This window comes from Thermobia domestica, chromosome 8 (genome assembly GCF_964235325.1).
Source record: "Thermobia domestica chromosome 8, izTheDome1.hap1.1, whole genome shotgun sequence".
NCBI classification, from domain to species: domain Eukaryota; kingdom Metazoa; phylum Arthropoda; class Insecta; order Zygentoma; family Lepismatidae; genus Thermobia; species Thermobia domestica.
This window is the reverse complement of record NC_137461.1, coordinates 239,462,275-239,477,984: the sequence shown is the minus strand read 5'-3', so window position 1 is coordinate 239,477,984 and position 15,710 is coordinate 239,462,275. Positions and strand designations below refer to the sequence as shown.

The following is a 15,710-nucleotide window of genomic DNA, read 5'->3' as shown; positions in this document are numbered from 1 at the left end:
TGACGTGGCTTCATTTCAAAATGGCTTTTAAGGTTCTTGCTAGTTTTCGTATTTGTTTATTTTTTATATATTTTATATAAGTCTACTTACTGAGAAGGCTGTCTCGTCCATATACTGCATCGTGATGAATAAACAAGCCGCCAAATTTTGGTTTGAAATTGGCTTGATCTACTCTTAAATATGTTGTTTCATTCTTATTCACAGGACGTAAGTGAACTTTCAGTGGAGAATAGACATTACCTGTGTTGAAGTAGAAAATTAAAGTACATCTTAAAGTGGTAGAGTATTGCAAAAATTCAGTAAAATACTTCTGATAATTTCAAGTTTTAAATTCAATCTGTCTTGAAATTCAATTAAATTTGTTAAAAGAAAGGAAAATGCAATTTCATTCTGATTCATGACGTAATATTGCGTTACATATAACTGTTGTCTGATACATACATTTCTGGATAATGATCTAACCATTTTAATAGAAACATACAATTTGATAGAAAAACATATAGCAATATTGAAATTAAGTTTATTAGTTTGCTTTTACAGTATTATCTTTATATTTGTACTAAGGTTTATTTGTGATGAGAATCGCGTCTAAACTACAGTACTTTAAAAGAATATTTGATAAAAACACTTTATATATAATAATTTGTGTCGTCATATTTTTCAACAAGAAATTCATAATTTACAGAAAAGTTCAAGGTACGCATGTAAAATTAAAGGGAAAACTTCCAACAACAAATGAAGCCAATTATACTACAAGGATCAGCAACATGTAGAAATCGAAATTAAAAAGTTGTAACAGTAAAATAAATAAAGCTTTAAAGGATCGAAATTTGGAAGTGTAGAAATTCGAAAAACCGTTGAAAAATAAAAATACTGTCAATGTTTATTTTCAGAAGAAACACAGACTATATAATTTTTGAAGTTGGTAAATATTTTGTTCTAATATTTGCTATAGTTCTTACATTTCTTTTCTCTATAAGTATATTTACATTTGAGTTATCTGATACATAATTTCTTAAAATAATATAAATTGCGATTTGTTTCATGGTATTATGGTAATTACATCAATATACTTCATAGTATTTTTCTACTGCATCTCTGAAAATTAAGTATTAGTACAGAACAAGAATTAGACACTTTTTATTTGAAACATTTAACCATATTGCGTGTTTCTTCGACAAAAACTCTTTCACTCTTCCGACAAAAAAATCATAATTGAATATTTAGCGTAGTAGCTTTAAAGTGTTTATAGATGTTAAAGATGTGGAGAAAAGTATTATGAGAAATTCAAAACCACAGATGGAAAAAAAGGAAGAATGATGTATAACACTCCAGTTACTTCCTGATATGCTTTAGTATATTGTGTATTTTCCATACTCATTTATAGTCAATGTGAGCAACCCAATCCAGTTATCCATTTGAGAAACTTACCCCACATGTAATATTTCAAAACCCACTATGTAGTGGTTGTTTAGGGGAACAGCTTAAGTTTAATGGGTTCAATAGTATTTCGATGAAAATATACATCATTTCCAGCCCAAGTTATAATTTAATTTTAGGTTTCTTTAGTTTGCATTTGATTTTGATTTGAGTTAATGTAGCAGTAATGCTATATGTAACATGGATTCACGGCCTAACATATGATCTGAACCGCATGAGCTAGAGGCAGGAATCGAGCTTGCTTCCCTAATCCATAAGAGCGTACGCTAATTGCTTACCAATGAGAGAACTCTTTCTTCAATATCCGTAGCGATATTTATGTTTATCAAAGCTGTTAAAGAAATGTTGCTATCGGTAAGTCATTGATTCTTAAATGTGATCCGCGGCTATTATAATGTTGTGTTAGTTTATTTGAAAGCAAGATCGTTTATTTTAATACAGGATTTAAAGCAAGATCGTTTACAAAGGGATCTTTCAAAACATGGTAAAAATGCCATGCTACATTTCTAACCATTCGTTGTTACTGCTTCTATTCACATAATGTGTACGAGTTCTTCTAAAATGGCACAGCTCGAGAACATTGCTTTAGATTCTGTTTCATTATGTTTCTAATTGATTTGTTCGCATATGATTTTCGTATTGATGTTTCACGTATTTTTAAGCTCAACCTACCTCTTACACTCTCATTTACCTTTCCAATTTAGCTGATTTACATTAGCAAAGAGTCTTTCATTTCTTTTTTACTTTCTACTTGCCTTTTACCTATTACTTAAAATAATTAAGCAATATTTTTATTATGTTTAAATCTCCTAAATCAAATTTACCCCAACGCAGAGTATATCCTTGCTCATTGCTGAGATTATCAATACTTGAAGAGCATTTGACTAAAAAAATATTTTTTTTCATGCAATTATTTACAAATCCAACCACTAGTGTAAGATCAAAATATTTAAGCAAGTCCCCAAGTCATGTTTTCCTTTCAAATTAGGAATAGTTCCCTTTATATTGTTTATTATTTTTCTTAATTATTATTGGTTTTATCCTTAAACTTGGTCATCCCATGTCCCAATGTTTTCAATTCACATGATTAAAGGTTTGATATTCGGTAGGAATATAGATTAGGTCTTTGTAATTATTAGCGTAATCAGCATTATTCATATATTATTACTATTGTCTCTGTTATTACATAATTTAGATATCCTCTATCTTTCTCTTGCATAATATACCTGTATTTAATAATAACTGAAAAGAACAACTGTCAAATATGGACATTTTGTCCAATATCTTCTTTATGATTCCCGAATTTTTTTCAGTGTAGCATGAGTAGAGTGGGGTCACTTGGCGCAGTTTTTTTCCTACTGCGCATGCGCAAACCCTTCACGCTGATTGGTCGGCGAAGGCCACGCCCCCCTGCCACGCCCCTTCGCGCTTATTGGCCGGCCACGCCCCTTGACGCTGATTGGCTGGCGCAGGTCACGCCCCTTGACGCCGATTGGTCACGCTCTTTTACGACCTCCGATTGGATGGCATCGGACCCCGCCCCGTACGCGCCGATTGGCTGGCAGCGGACCCCGCCCCTTTGACGCCGATTGGCGGACCACGCGCACGGTCTGCGCAGATCGGTCGACGCCGGATCACCGCACCTGCCACATGCCACATAAGATTCGTTCCCTTTTATGAGCACTTTACGAACACATAGCAGAGGAGATATCACATAAGAGTACATAACATAACAATGGTGAACTCGTTCCCTTTTATGAGCATATTTTTCAACCCCTATTTTAACATAGGAGATAACACATAAGATTACGAACACATACAAGAGAAGATAACACATAACACTACGTAACACACAGCAGAACAGATAATACATAGCACAGCTAATAAAAGAACATGGCATATTTTCCAACCCTTATTTTAATTTAACAGAAATTACACTGAGACTATGAACACACAGCAGAGCATAAGAGTACGTAACATAACAAGGGTGAACTCGTTTAAACCAATATTTTAACATAGCAGAAATTACATAGCACAGCTAATAAAAGAACATGGCCTATTTTCCAACCCTTATTTTAAGATAACAGAAATTACACTGATACATGAACACACAACAGAGCATAAGAGTACGTAACACACAAGGGTCTATTCATTCTCTTTTATGAGCATATTTTCCAACCCCTATTTCAACATGACAGAGACTACGAAACATGGCGGACATAGCACAGCTAATAAAAGAACATGGTTTATTTCAGAAATTACACTAAGAGTACGTAAGACACAAAAACCTCCATTTTAGGGGTGTATTCATTCTCTTTTATGAGCATATTTTCCAACCCCTATTTCAACATGACAGAGACTACGAAACATGGCGGACATAGCAGAGGGGGTGTATTCATTTTCTCCACCCCTAATTGAACATAGCAGAAATTACACTGAGAGTACGTAACACACAAAAACCTCCATTTTAGGGGTGGACTCGTTCTCTTTTATAATTACTTTTCCAACCCCTATTTTACCATAGCAGATTTTTAACCCCTATTTTAAGACAATGAATACCTATGTAACATAGCGATTCGATACGCTCTTTGAACCGATTTGGATGAAACTCAGCATATGTGGGTTTTCGACCATGCTGAGTACGAATATCATACTTATTTTTACCTGGGTCCTTTAGTTTATGTGGCATAAGCCCTTTCTATGACAATTTGAACCGATTTGGATGAAACTCGACATATAGGGGTTTTCGAGCATGCTGAGTACGAATATCATACTTATTTTTACCTGGGTCCTATAGTTTATGTGACATATGCCCTTTCTATGACAATTTTAACCGATTTGGGTGAAATTCGGCATATGGGGGTTTCCAACCATGCTGATTACGAATATCATATCTATTTCTACCTGGGTGTTATAGTTTGTGGGATACGCCATTGGTATGACACTTAAAACCCAATCACTCATAAACGAAGCAACATATTGAGGTGGTGTTTCCACATTTAGCAAGAGATCATCAACTACTACATGTCCCAAAATTAGTGGCCATCGAGGTCAAACGTCAAAGTACTTAAAACCTAATCACTCGGAAACGAAGCAACGTATTGAGGTGGTGTTTCCACATTTAGTAATTGGTCATCAAATACTACAAGTTTAAAAAATAATGGTCATCAAGGTCAAAGGTCAACATACTTAAAACCTAATAACTCGAAAACGGAGCCACATATTGAGATGCTGTTTCCACATTTAGTAATTGGTCATCAGGTACTACAAGTTCCAAAATTAGTGGTCATCGAGGTCAAAGGTCAAAATACTTAAAACCCAATCACTCGTAAACTGCGCCACATATTGAGGTGGTGTTTCCAAATCTAGTAATTGGTCATCAGGTACTACAAGTTCCAAAATAATGGCCATCGAGGTCAAAGGTCAACATACTTAAAACCTAATAACACGTAAACGGAGCCACATATTGAGATGGTGTTTCCAAGTCTGGTAATTGGTCATCAGGTACTACAAGTTCCAAAATAGTGGCCATCGAGGTCAAAGGTCAACATACTTAAAACCTAATCACTCGTAAACGGAGCCACATATTGAGATGGTGTTTCCAAGTCTGGTAACTGATCACCAGGTACTACAAGTTCCAAAATAGTGGCCATCGAGGTCAAAGGTCAACCTACTTAAAACCTAATAACACGAAAACGGAGCCCCATATTGTGATGGTGTTTCCAAGTCTGGTAATTGGTCATCAGGTACTACAAGTTCCAAAATAGTGGCCATCGAGGTCAAAGGTCAACATACTTAAAAATAATAACATGAAAACGGGGCCACATATTGAGTTGGTGTTTCCAAATCTAGTAATAGGTCATCAGGTACTACAAGTTCCAAAATAATGGCCATCGAGGTCAAAGGTCAACATACTTAAAACCTAATCACTCGAAAACGGAGCCACATATTGAGATGCCGTTTCCAAATCTAGTAATTGGTCATCAGGTACTACAAGATCCAAAATAATGATCATCGAGGTCAAAGGTCAACCTACTTAAAACCTAATAACTCGAAAACGGAGCCACATATTGAGATGCTGTTTCCAAATCTAGTAATTGGTTGTCAGGTACTACGCGTTTCAAAATAACGATCATCGAAGTCAAAGGTCAACATACTTAAAACCTAATCACTCGAAAACGTTGCCACATATTGAGATGCTGTTTCCAAATCTAGTAATTGGTCATCAGGTACTACGTGTTCCAAAATAACGATCGTCGAAGTCAAAGGTCAACATACTTAAAACCTAATGACTCGAGTACTGAGCCACACATTGAGATGGTGTTTTCAAATCTAGTAATAGGTCATCAGGTACTACAAGTTCCAAAATAATGACCATCGAGGTCAAAGGTCAACATACTTAAAACCTAATAACACGAAAACTGAGCCACATATTGAGGTGCTGTTTCCACATTTAGTAATCGGTCACCAAAGACCACATGCTTCAAAAGTATCAACCATCGAGGTCAAAGGTCAAACTCGAAAACGGAGCCAAATATTGAGGTGGTGTTTCCACATTTAGTAATAGTTCATCAATCACTGCAAGTTCCAAAATAATGACCATCGAGAGCTCGTAAACGGAGCAACGGATAAATTTTGTACAAAGCAGAAAAAGTGAAGGAGGAATAAATTTGAGTGGCCTATTGAATTTTGCACCAACGAGCAATCTAATCTGTAACTAGCTCAGAATTTCTGTACCTGTTTGGGTTATTCCAAATAAACGAAAAAAATAATTTGGATGGACTAACGAAAAAGAAAGCAAAGATATGCCATTTTAACCAGCTGAGAAGTTAAAGAAACGAAGGGAACCTACCCAATTTTCTATCAACGAGAAATGCCATTTCAACTACCTCAGAGTTTATGTCTTCTTGACTAATTAAATAAACGAAGGAATATTGTACCAATGAAAAATGCCATTTTTTCTAGACCATGTTCTAATATTTAAACAAACGAAGGGGTGAATTTGAGTGACCTATTCAATTTTGCTCCAATGAGAAATAACGTCCTATTTTAAATAAACAAACAAACGGATAAATTTAACCGGCTCAGAAGTGCACTATTTAAACAAACGAAGGTCTCTTGAGCGAGATTTCCAATTTTGTAGCAAGAAGGACTATTTTCTAACTTACTCAAATTTGGATGGAGTGTTTAGTTTTGTTCGAACCAGAAAAAATTGATTGGATTATTTCCTTATGTACCAACTGGAAAAAGTGAAGGGCCATTAATCAAATAAACGAAGGAATAAATTTGGGTGTTCTACAGAAGGAAACGGGGAAGGGCCATTTTATTTAATTTTGTAATACTCAAAATATACAAAGATATAAATTTGTGTGACCCGTTCAGTTTTGTTGGCTTTTTTAGAAAGACCATTTTATCTTTTGTATTCAGATTATCCGGCTACTTTTTGTGCTCTACAAATAAACAGAGGAAAAGCAAAGAGAGACCATTTTGTAACGAAGAAACAAATTTGAAGGAGGTTCATTTTAACTAATCCTGCTGCGAGTAGTTCAATTAGTACATAGTAAAAAATAAAACAATATGGCATTATTGCGACTTTCATTTTCGAATACATACGGATTAAGCCACTATGGTAAAAAATACTACTCTCTCCTTGTGCTTATTTCGAGCAGACTTAAGAGGACCAAGCATTAGAAACCCGCTAGTAGGGTGTCGATTCAGTAAACTCTACATCTAGTAAAAGAAAACGAATAGATAATTTTGAGACAGTTCCATATGGGTAAATACAGTATTAGTAGAAACGATAGTTTTTAATTAAGTAGAGATAAGGAGAGAGTGAAAAAAATGGAAAATTAAATTTTAAATCGTTATTATTATTATTTTAGAGGTCAAAAGGAAGAATAAATGAATGTGAGTGGCATATGTACGGAATTTAGTTTTTTACTGGGCAAAAAAAAATTGAATGGAATATTTTATTTTGTACGAGCTGGGAATTTAGTGTTGTACCATTGTATCAATTTAAGTATTTTGTACTATTTAGCACCACCGAGAAGGTGTAGAATATTTAGTTTTGTACCAAGCAGAAATTTGTTGGCTTCTTTATTTTGTATTAACGACTAAAACCTTTAACACATACTTGGTTGTGTGCATTACAATGGCCGAAGTTTTTCATTTCCCTGTGGTACAACGTAATGGTCGCCCCGCTTATTCTAGGTCTACAGTTAGATATTTTCGATTGGATAATGGTATAAAGCCACGTTTTGTTGAGCACAATGCCCACTATAACGATGTGGTAGACAATTATTTGATGGATAGATATTTGTTTAATAGCCGCTATAACAAATGGTATATGATAGAATTTGTTAAGCATTTATCGCAGGTAGATATTAAGATAGACTTTTTGTCGTTGGTTACTCGTTTAACTGCACACAGTTCTCTTTTCCAATCAGCTACCTTTTTTGCCATGAAAACTAAGGGTAATAGTTATACTGTGACAGCTTTATTTCGCTATGGGGGAACGCAGGACACTTTGGATGAGTTATTAAAGTTTTGGAATCATGTGTGCGAGTTCAGGCCAAGTATCCAGATTGCAGATTTACTTGGTTGCTTTACACGATGTGGTAAAACTGGCCTTTTTGCGGTATCTCCTGATACCTATCTGTTGGACCTCGCGGGAATGGGAAACTTGGTGAAAAAGAATAACAAATGGTTTTTCTCACAATAAAGCTATATATACAGAATAATCCATTATGGCAAAAAAAATACTACTTTCTCCTTATGCTTAGTTGGAGTAGACTTCGATACATTGTGTAAGAATTTCCAATTAATAGTGGTATTGCACTGTCTGTAATAGTGCAGTTTATTGTAGTCTACCAGCAATAATGATCTCTAAGAGAGTTAGTGGCGAACCAATTACACAGCCATTCTGCGAACACATTTATAAGACCATATTCTGCTACTCAAACAAACGAAGGAAAAAACCTATTCACTTTTATACCACCTTTTAGTTTTGTACCATCCACAAAAAGGGAAGAAGGACCATTATAACAAGCTCACTATTTTATACCATTTTGTATTATTCTATTTCATTTTTGTAACAATCAGAGGAAAAGTGAAGATGATACATTTTATACCTTTGTGGTGTTACATTTTGTATATTTTTGCGTCATCCAGAGAACAATTTAAATTGCCTCTCCCGTCACTATATGGGTATTGACGTGTGTTTAGCGAATTAGGTTTACAAAATACTAACTGCGCCGCTAAAGTCCAAAGTTTCCCGGTCACTAACTAAATTGCGTCATAATTCAATTATAACTTAATCCATAGCAATTAGCGTACTAAAGAAAACTGATGAAGGACGAATCATAACAGCATGCATGACCATTTTTGATCACAACAGAAGGAATCATATCAAAGTAAGAATCAGCTCATCAAGGAAAACAAAAGTTTCATGTGGGGTCAGTGTTCATTTACAGAATTAAATAATTGTTTATCTTTCTCTAAAAACATTTCTACTATTTTGTTGATATAATAATCACACTCTGTAATGTATTCATATACCAGATTAAATTTTTTCTCCAAAGTATAAGTGTTCTTAATATTACAACCTTTAAAATGCTTCTTTATATAACGTTTATAGATTTTTTCTTTCATTTCACGTTTAATTAAGATCGTCCACACCTTTTGCAATAATTCGTAATCATACTGCAGCAAACAGTTGTGATCTTTTTCATTCTCATTATGTTTAGAACATGCTTCACATAATAATACTGAATTTGGTGTATACTCATTAAATAATTGTATAACACATGTATGACTAATACTTTCACTAGTACATCCGCACTCATTAGCTTCCAGTTCAAAACAGGTAATATTTGAAACACTGTCATCATCACTTTCCGGGAGTATTTCATCATTATATCTATTATAGCGTCTAAAATAATACACTTCTTCTATTTCCTGTGTTGGATATATGATTCTCACTTTATCACGTAATTCATCTGGCAAATCGGGGTCAGACGGGTGAATTAACAGTATAGGTTTTTCGTTTTCACGCTGAATTTCTTTTTCTCTAGGAGAAACATAAACAACTTCCATGCTAGTCATTTTTCTGCTCTTCAGCAAAAACAAATCAAGTGTGACACATCTACTTATATACCTACAATAAAAGCATTCTATGCATTCTCCGTGTTTAATAATATGTTTCAAGGCAATGCAAAATAATTCGTTAATTAAACGTCATGATGTATGTTCTATTATTTCCAAATATACTCCATAAACTTATATTCCATTATAATAAAATACATAAATTCAAAAATATATAATGGTCTTTTTGGACTTAATAAGTATCATATAATTTACCTTAGACGAGGAAAGAAAGTTTAAAAAATAATTGAATCGTTGAGCAATAGGCAGTTCCTTTGCAATACAAGTGTTCCACTCTTTATAGATGGTGTGGAACATGAAACTTTTGTTTTCCTTGATGAGCTGATTCTTACTTTGATATGATTCCTTCTGTTGTGATCAAAAATGGTCATGCATGCTGTTATGATTCGTCCTTCATCAGTTTTCTTTAGTACGCTAATTGCTATGGATTAAGTTATAATTGAATTATGACACAATTTAGTTAGTGACCGGGAAACTTTGGACTTTAGCGGCGCAGTTAGTATTTTGTAAACCTAATTCGCTAAACACACGTCAATACCCATATAGTGACGGGAGAGGCAATTTAAATTGTTCTCTGGATGACGCAAAAATATACAAAATGTAACACCACAAAGGTATAAAATGTATCATCTTCACTTTTCCTCTGATTGTTACAAAAATGAAATAGAATAATACAAAATGGTATAAAAATAGTGAGCTTGTTATAATGGTCCTTCTTTCCTTTTTGTGGATGGTACAAAACTAAAAGGTGGTATAAAAGTGAATAGGTTTTTTCCTTCGTTTGTTTGAGTAGCAGAATATGGTCTTATAAATGTGTTCGCAGAATGGCTGTGTAATTGGTTCGCCACTAACTCTCTTAGAGATCATTATTGCTGAAAGACTACAATAAACTGCACTATTACAGACAGTGCAATACCACTATTAATTGGAAATTCTTACACAATGTATCGAAGTCTACTCCAACTAAGCATAAGGAGAAAGTAGTATTTTTTTGCCATAATGGATTATTCTGTATGTATAGCTTTATTGTGAGAAAAACCATTTGTTATTCTTTTTCACCAAGTTTCCAAATACCGCGAGGTCCAACAGATAGGTATCAGGAGATACCGCAAAAAGGCCAGTTTTACCACATCGTGTAAAGCAACCAAGTAAATCTGCAATCTGGATACTTGGCCTGAACTCGCACACATGATTCCAAAACTTTAATAACTCATCCAAAGTGTCCTGCGTTCCCCCATAGCGAAATAAAGCTGTCACAGTATAACTATTACCCTTAGTTTTTATGGCAAAAAAGGTAGCTGATTGGAAAAGAGAACTGTGTGCAGTTAAACGAGTAACCAACGACAAAAAGTCTATCTTAATATCTACCTGCGATAAATGCTTAACAAATTCTATCATATACCATTTGTTATAGCGGCTATTAAACAAATATCTATCCATCAAATAATTGTCTACCACATCGTTATAGTGGGCATTGTGCTCAACAAAACGTGGCTTTATACCATTATCCAATCGAAAATATCTAACTGTAGACCTAGAATAAGCGGGGCGACCATTACGTTGTACCACAGGGAAATGAAAAACTTCGGCCATTGTAATGCACACAACCAAGTATGTGTTAAAGGTTTTAGTCGTTAATACAAAATAAAGAAGCCAACAAATTTCTGCTTGGTACAAAACTAAATATTCTACACCTTCTCGGTGGTGCTAAATAGTACAAAATACTTAAATTGATACAATGGTACAACACTAAATTCCCAGCTCGTACAAAATAAAATATTCCATTCAATTTTTTTTTGCCCAGTAAAAAACTAAATTCCGTACATATGCCACTCACATTCATTTATTCTTCCTTTTGACCTCTAAAATAATAATAATAACGATTTAAAATTTAATTTTCCATTTTTTTCACTCTCTCCTTATCTCTACTTAATTAAAAACTATCGTTTCTACTAATACTGTATTTACCCATATGGAACTGTCTCAAAATTATCTATTCGTTTTCTTTTACTAGATGTAGAGTTTACTGAATCGACACCCTACTAGCGGGTTTCTAATGCTTGGTCCTCTTAAGTCTGCTCGAAATAAGCACAAGGAGAGAGTAGTATTTTTTGCCATAGTGGCTTAATCCGTATGTATTCGAAAATGAAAGTCGCAATAATGCCATATTGTTTTATTTTTTACTATGTACTAATTGAACTACTCGCAGCAGGATTAGTTAAAATGAACCTCCTTCAAATTTGTTTCTTCGTTACAAAAGGCACATAAAATGGTCTCTCTTTGCTTTTCCTCTGTTTATTTGTAGAGCACAAAAAGTAGCCGGATAATCTGAATACAAAAGATAAAATGGTCTTTCTAAAAAAGCCAACAAAACTGAACGGGTCACACAAATTTATATCTTTGTATATTTTGAGTATTACAAAATTAAATAAAATGGCCCTTCCCCGTTTTCTTCTGTAGAACACCCAAATTTATTCCTTCGTTTATTTGATTAATGGCCCTTCACTTTTTCCAGTTGGTACATAAGGAAATAATCCAATCAATTTTTTCTGGTTCGAACAAAACTAAACACTCCATCCAAATTTGAGTTAGTTAGAAAATAGTCCTTCTTGCTACAAAATTGGAAATCTCGCTCAAGAGACCTTCGTTTGTTTAAATAGTGCACTTCTGAGCCGGTTAAATTTATCCGTTTGTTTGTTTATTTAAAATAGGACGTTATTTCTCATTGGAGCAAAATTGAATAGGTCACTCAAATTCACCCCTTCGTTTGTTTAAATATTAGAACATGGTCTAGAAAAAAATGGCATTTATCATTGGTACAATATTCCTTCGTTTATCTAATTAGTCAAGAAGACATAAACTCTGAGGTAGTTGAAATGGCATTTCTCGTTGATAGAAAATTGAGTAGGTTCCCTTTGTTTCTTTAACTTCTCAGCTGGTTAAAATGGCATATCTTTGCTTTCTTTTTCGTTAGTCCATCCAAATTATTTTTTTCGTTTATTTGGAATAACCTAAACAGGTACAGAAATTCTGAGCTAGTTACAGATTAGATTGCTCGTTGGTGCAAAATTCAATAGGCCACTCAAATTTATTCCTCCTTCACTTTTTCTGCTTTGTACAAAATTTATCCGTTGCTCCGTTTACGAACTCTCGATGGTCATTACTTTGGAACTTGCAGTGATTGATGAACTATTACTAAATGTGGAAACACCACCTCAATATTTGGCTCCGTTTTCGAGTTTGACCTTTGACCTCGATGGTTGATACTTTTGAGACATGTGGTCTTTGTTGACCGATTACTAAATGTGGAAACAGCACCTCAATATGTGGCTCAGTTTTCGTGTTATTAGGTTTTAAGTATGTTGACCTTTGACCTCGATGGCCACTATTTTGGAACTTGTAGTACCTGATGACCAATTACCAGACTTGGAAACACCATCTCAATATGTGGCTCCGTTTTCGAGTGATTAGGTTTTAAGTATGTTGACCTTTGACCTCGATGGCCATTATTTTGGAACTTGTAGTACCTGATGACCGATTACTAGATTTGGAAACACCATCTCAATATGTGGCCCCGTTTTCATGTTATTAGGTTTTAAGTATGTTGACCTTTGACCTCGATGGCCACTATTTTGGAACTTGTAGTACCTGATGACCAATTACCAGACTTGGAAACACCATCTCAATATGGGTCTCCGTTTTCGTGTTATTAGGTTTTAAGTAGGTTGACCTTTGACCTCGATGGCCACTATTTTGGAACTTGTAGTACCTGATGACCTATTACTAGATTTGGAAACAACATCTCAATATGTGGCCCCGTTTTCATGTTATTAGGTTTTAAGTATGTTGACCTTTGACCTCGATGGCCACTATTTTGGAACTTGTAGTACCTGATGACCAATTACCAGACTTGGAAACACCATCTCAATATGTGGCTCCGTTTACGAGTGATTAGGTTTTAAGTATGTTGACCTTTGACCTCGATGGCCATTATTTTGGAACTTGTAGTACCTGATGACCAATTACTAGATTTGGAAACACCACCTCAATATGTGGCGCAGTTTACGAGTGATTGGGTTTTAAGTATTTTGACCTTTGACCTCGATGAACACTAGTTTTGGAACTTGTAGTACCTGATGACCAATTACTAAATGTGGAAACAGCATCTCAATATGTGGCTCCGTTTTCGAATTATTAGGTTTTATGTATGTTGACCTTTGACCTCGATGACCATTATTTTTTAAACTTGTAGTATTTGATGACCAATTACTAAATGTGGAAACACCACCTCAATACGTTGCTTCGTTTCCGAGTGATTAGGTTTTAAGTACTTTGACGTTTGACCTCGATGGCCACTAATTTTGGGACATGTAGTAGTTGATGATCTCTTGCTAAATGTGGAAACACCACCTCAATATGTTGCTTCGTTTATGAGTGATTGGGTTTTAAGTGTCATACCAAGGGCGTATCCCACAAACTATAACACCCAGGTAGAAATAGATATGATATTCGTAATCAGCATGTCCGAAAACCCCCATATGCCGAGTTTCATCCAAATTGGATAAAATTGTCATAGGAAGGGCGTATCCCACATAAACTATAAGACCTAGGTAAAAATAAATATGATATTCGTAATCAGCATGGTTGGAAACCCCCATATGCCGAATTTCACCCAAATCGGTTAAAATTGTCATAGAAAGGGCATATGTCACATAAACTATAGGACCCAGGTAAAAATAAGTATGATATTCGTACTCAGCATGCTCGAAAACCCCTATATGTCGAGTTTCATCCAAATCGGTTCAAATTGTCATAGAAAGGGCTTATGCCACATAAACTAAAGGACCCAGGTAAAAATAAGTATGATATTCGTACTCAGCATGGTCGAAAACCCACATATGCTGAGTTTCATCCAAATCGGTTCAAAGAGCGTATCGAATCGCTATGTTACATAGGTATTCATTGTCTTAAAATAGGGGTTGAAAAATCTGCTATGGTAAAATAGGGGTTGGAAAAGTAACTATAAAAGAGAACGAGTCCACCCCTAAAATGGAGGTTTTTGTGTGTTACGTACTCTCAGTGTAATTTCTGCTATGTTCAATTAGGGGTGGAGAAAATGAATACACCCCCTCTGCTATGTCCGCCATGTTTCGTAGTCTCTGTCATGTTGAAATAGGGGTTGGAAAATATGCTCATAAAAGAGAATGAATACACCCTTGTGTGTTACGTACTCTTATGCTCTGTTGTGTGTTCATGTATCAGTGTAATTTCTGTTATCTTAAAATAAGGGTTGGAAAATAGGCCATGTTCTTTTATTAGCTGTGCTATGTAATTTCTGCTATGTTAAAATAGGGGTTTAAACGAGTTCACCCTTGTTATGTTACGTACTCTTATGCTCTGCTGTGTGTTCATAGTCTCAGTGTAATTTCTGTTAAATTAAAATAAGGGTTGGAAAATATGCCATGTTCTTTTATTAGCTTTGCTATGTATTATCTGTTCTGCTGTGTGTTACGTAGTGTTATGTGTTATCTTCTCTTGTATGTGTTCGTAATCTTATGTGTTATCTCCTATGTTAAAATAGGGGTTGAAAAATATGCTCATAAAAGGGAATGAGTTCACCATTGTTATGTTATGTACTCTTATGTGATATCTCCTCTGCTATGTGTTCGTAAAGTGCTCATAAAAGGGAACGAATCTTATGTGGCATGTGGCAGGTGCGGTGATCCGGCGTCGACCGATCTGCGCAGACCGTGTGCGTGGTCCGCCAATCGGCGTCACGGGGGCGGGGTCCGCTGCCAGAGAATCGGGAGGGGGTCCCGCGCCAGCCAATCGGCTCGTACGGGGCGGGGTCCGCTGCCAGCCAATCGGAGGTCGTAAAAGAGCGTGACCAATCGGCGTCAAGGGGCGTGGTCGACGCCAGCCAATCAGCGTCAAGGGGCGTGGCAGAGGGCGTGGCCTGCACCGACCAATCAACGTGAATTGGCGTGGTCAGCCAATCAGCGTCAGTTGCGTGGCCGGGTCACGTGACCTGCGCCAGCCAATCAGCGTCAAGGGTTTGCGCATGCGCAGTAGGAAAAAAAAACTGCGCCAAGTGACCCCACTCTACT

General features: G+C 35.6%; 1 protein-coding gene across 1 annotated transcript in view; it reads right to left on the bottom strand.

The window, feature by feature from the left end:
- Positions 1-15,710, bottom strand: part of LOC145691970 (protein takeout-like) — a 71,095-nt gene that overhangs the window by 13,882 nt on the left and 41,503 nt on the right. Inside the window, exon 4 of the mRNA XM_081767268.1 lies at positions 91-240. Within this exon, the coding sequence (XP_081623394.1) occupies positions 91-240 (150 nt within the window). The remainder of the gene's footprint in view (positions 1-90; positions 241-15,710) is intronic.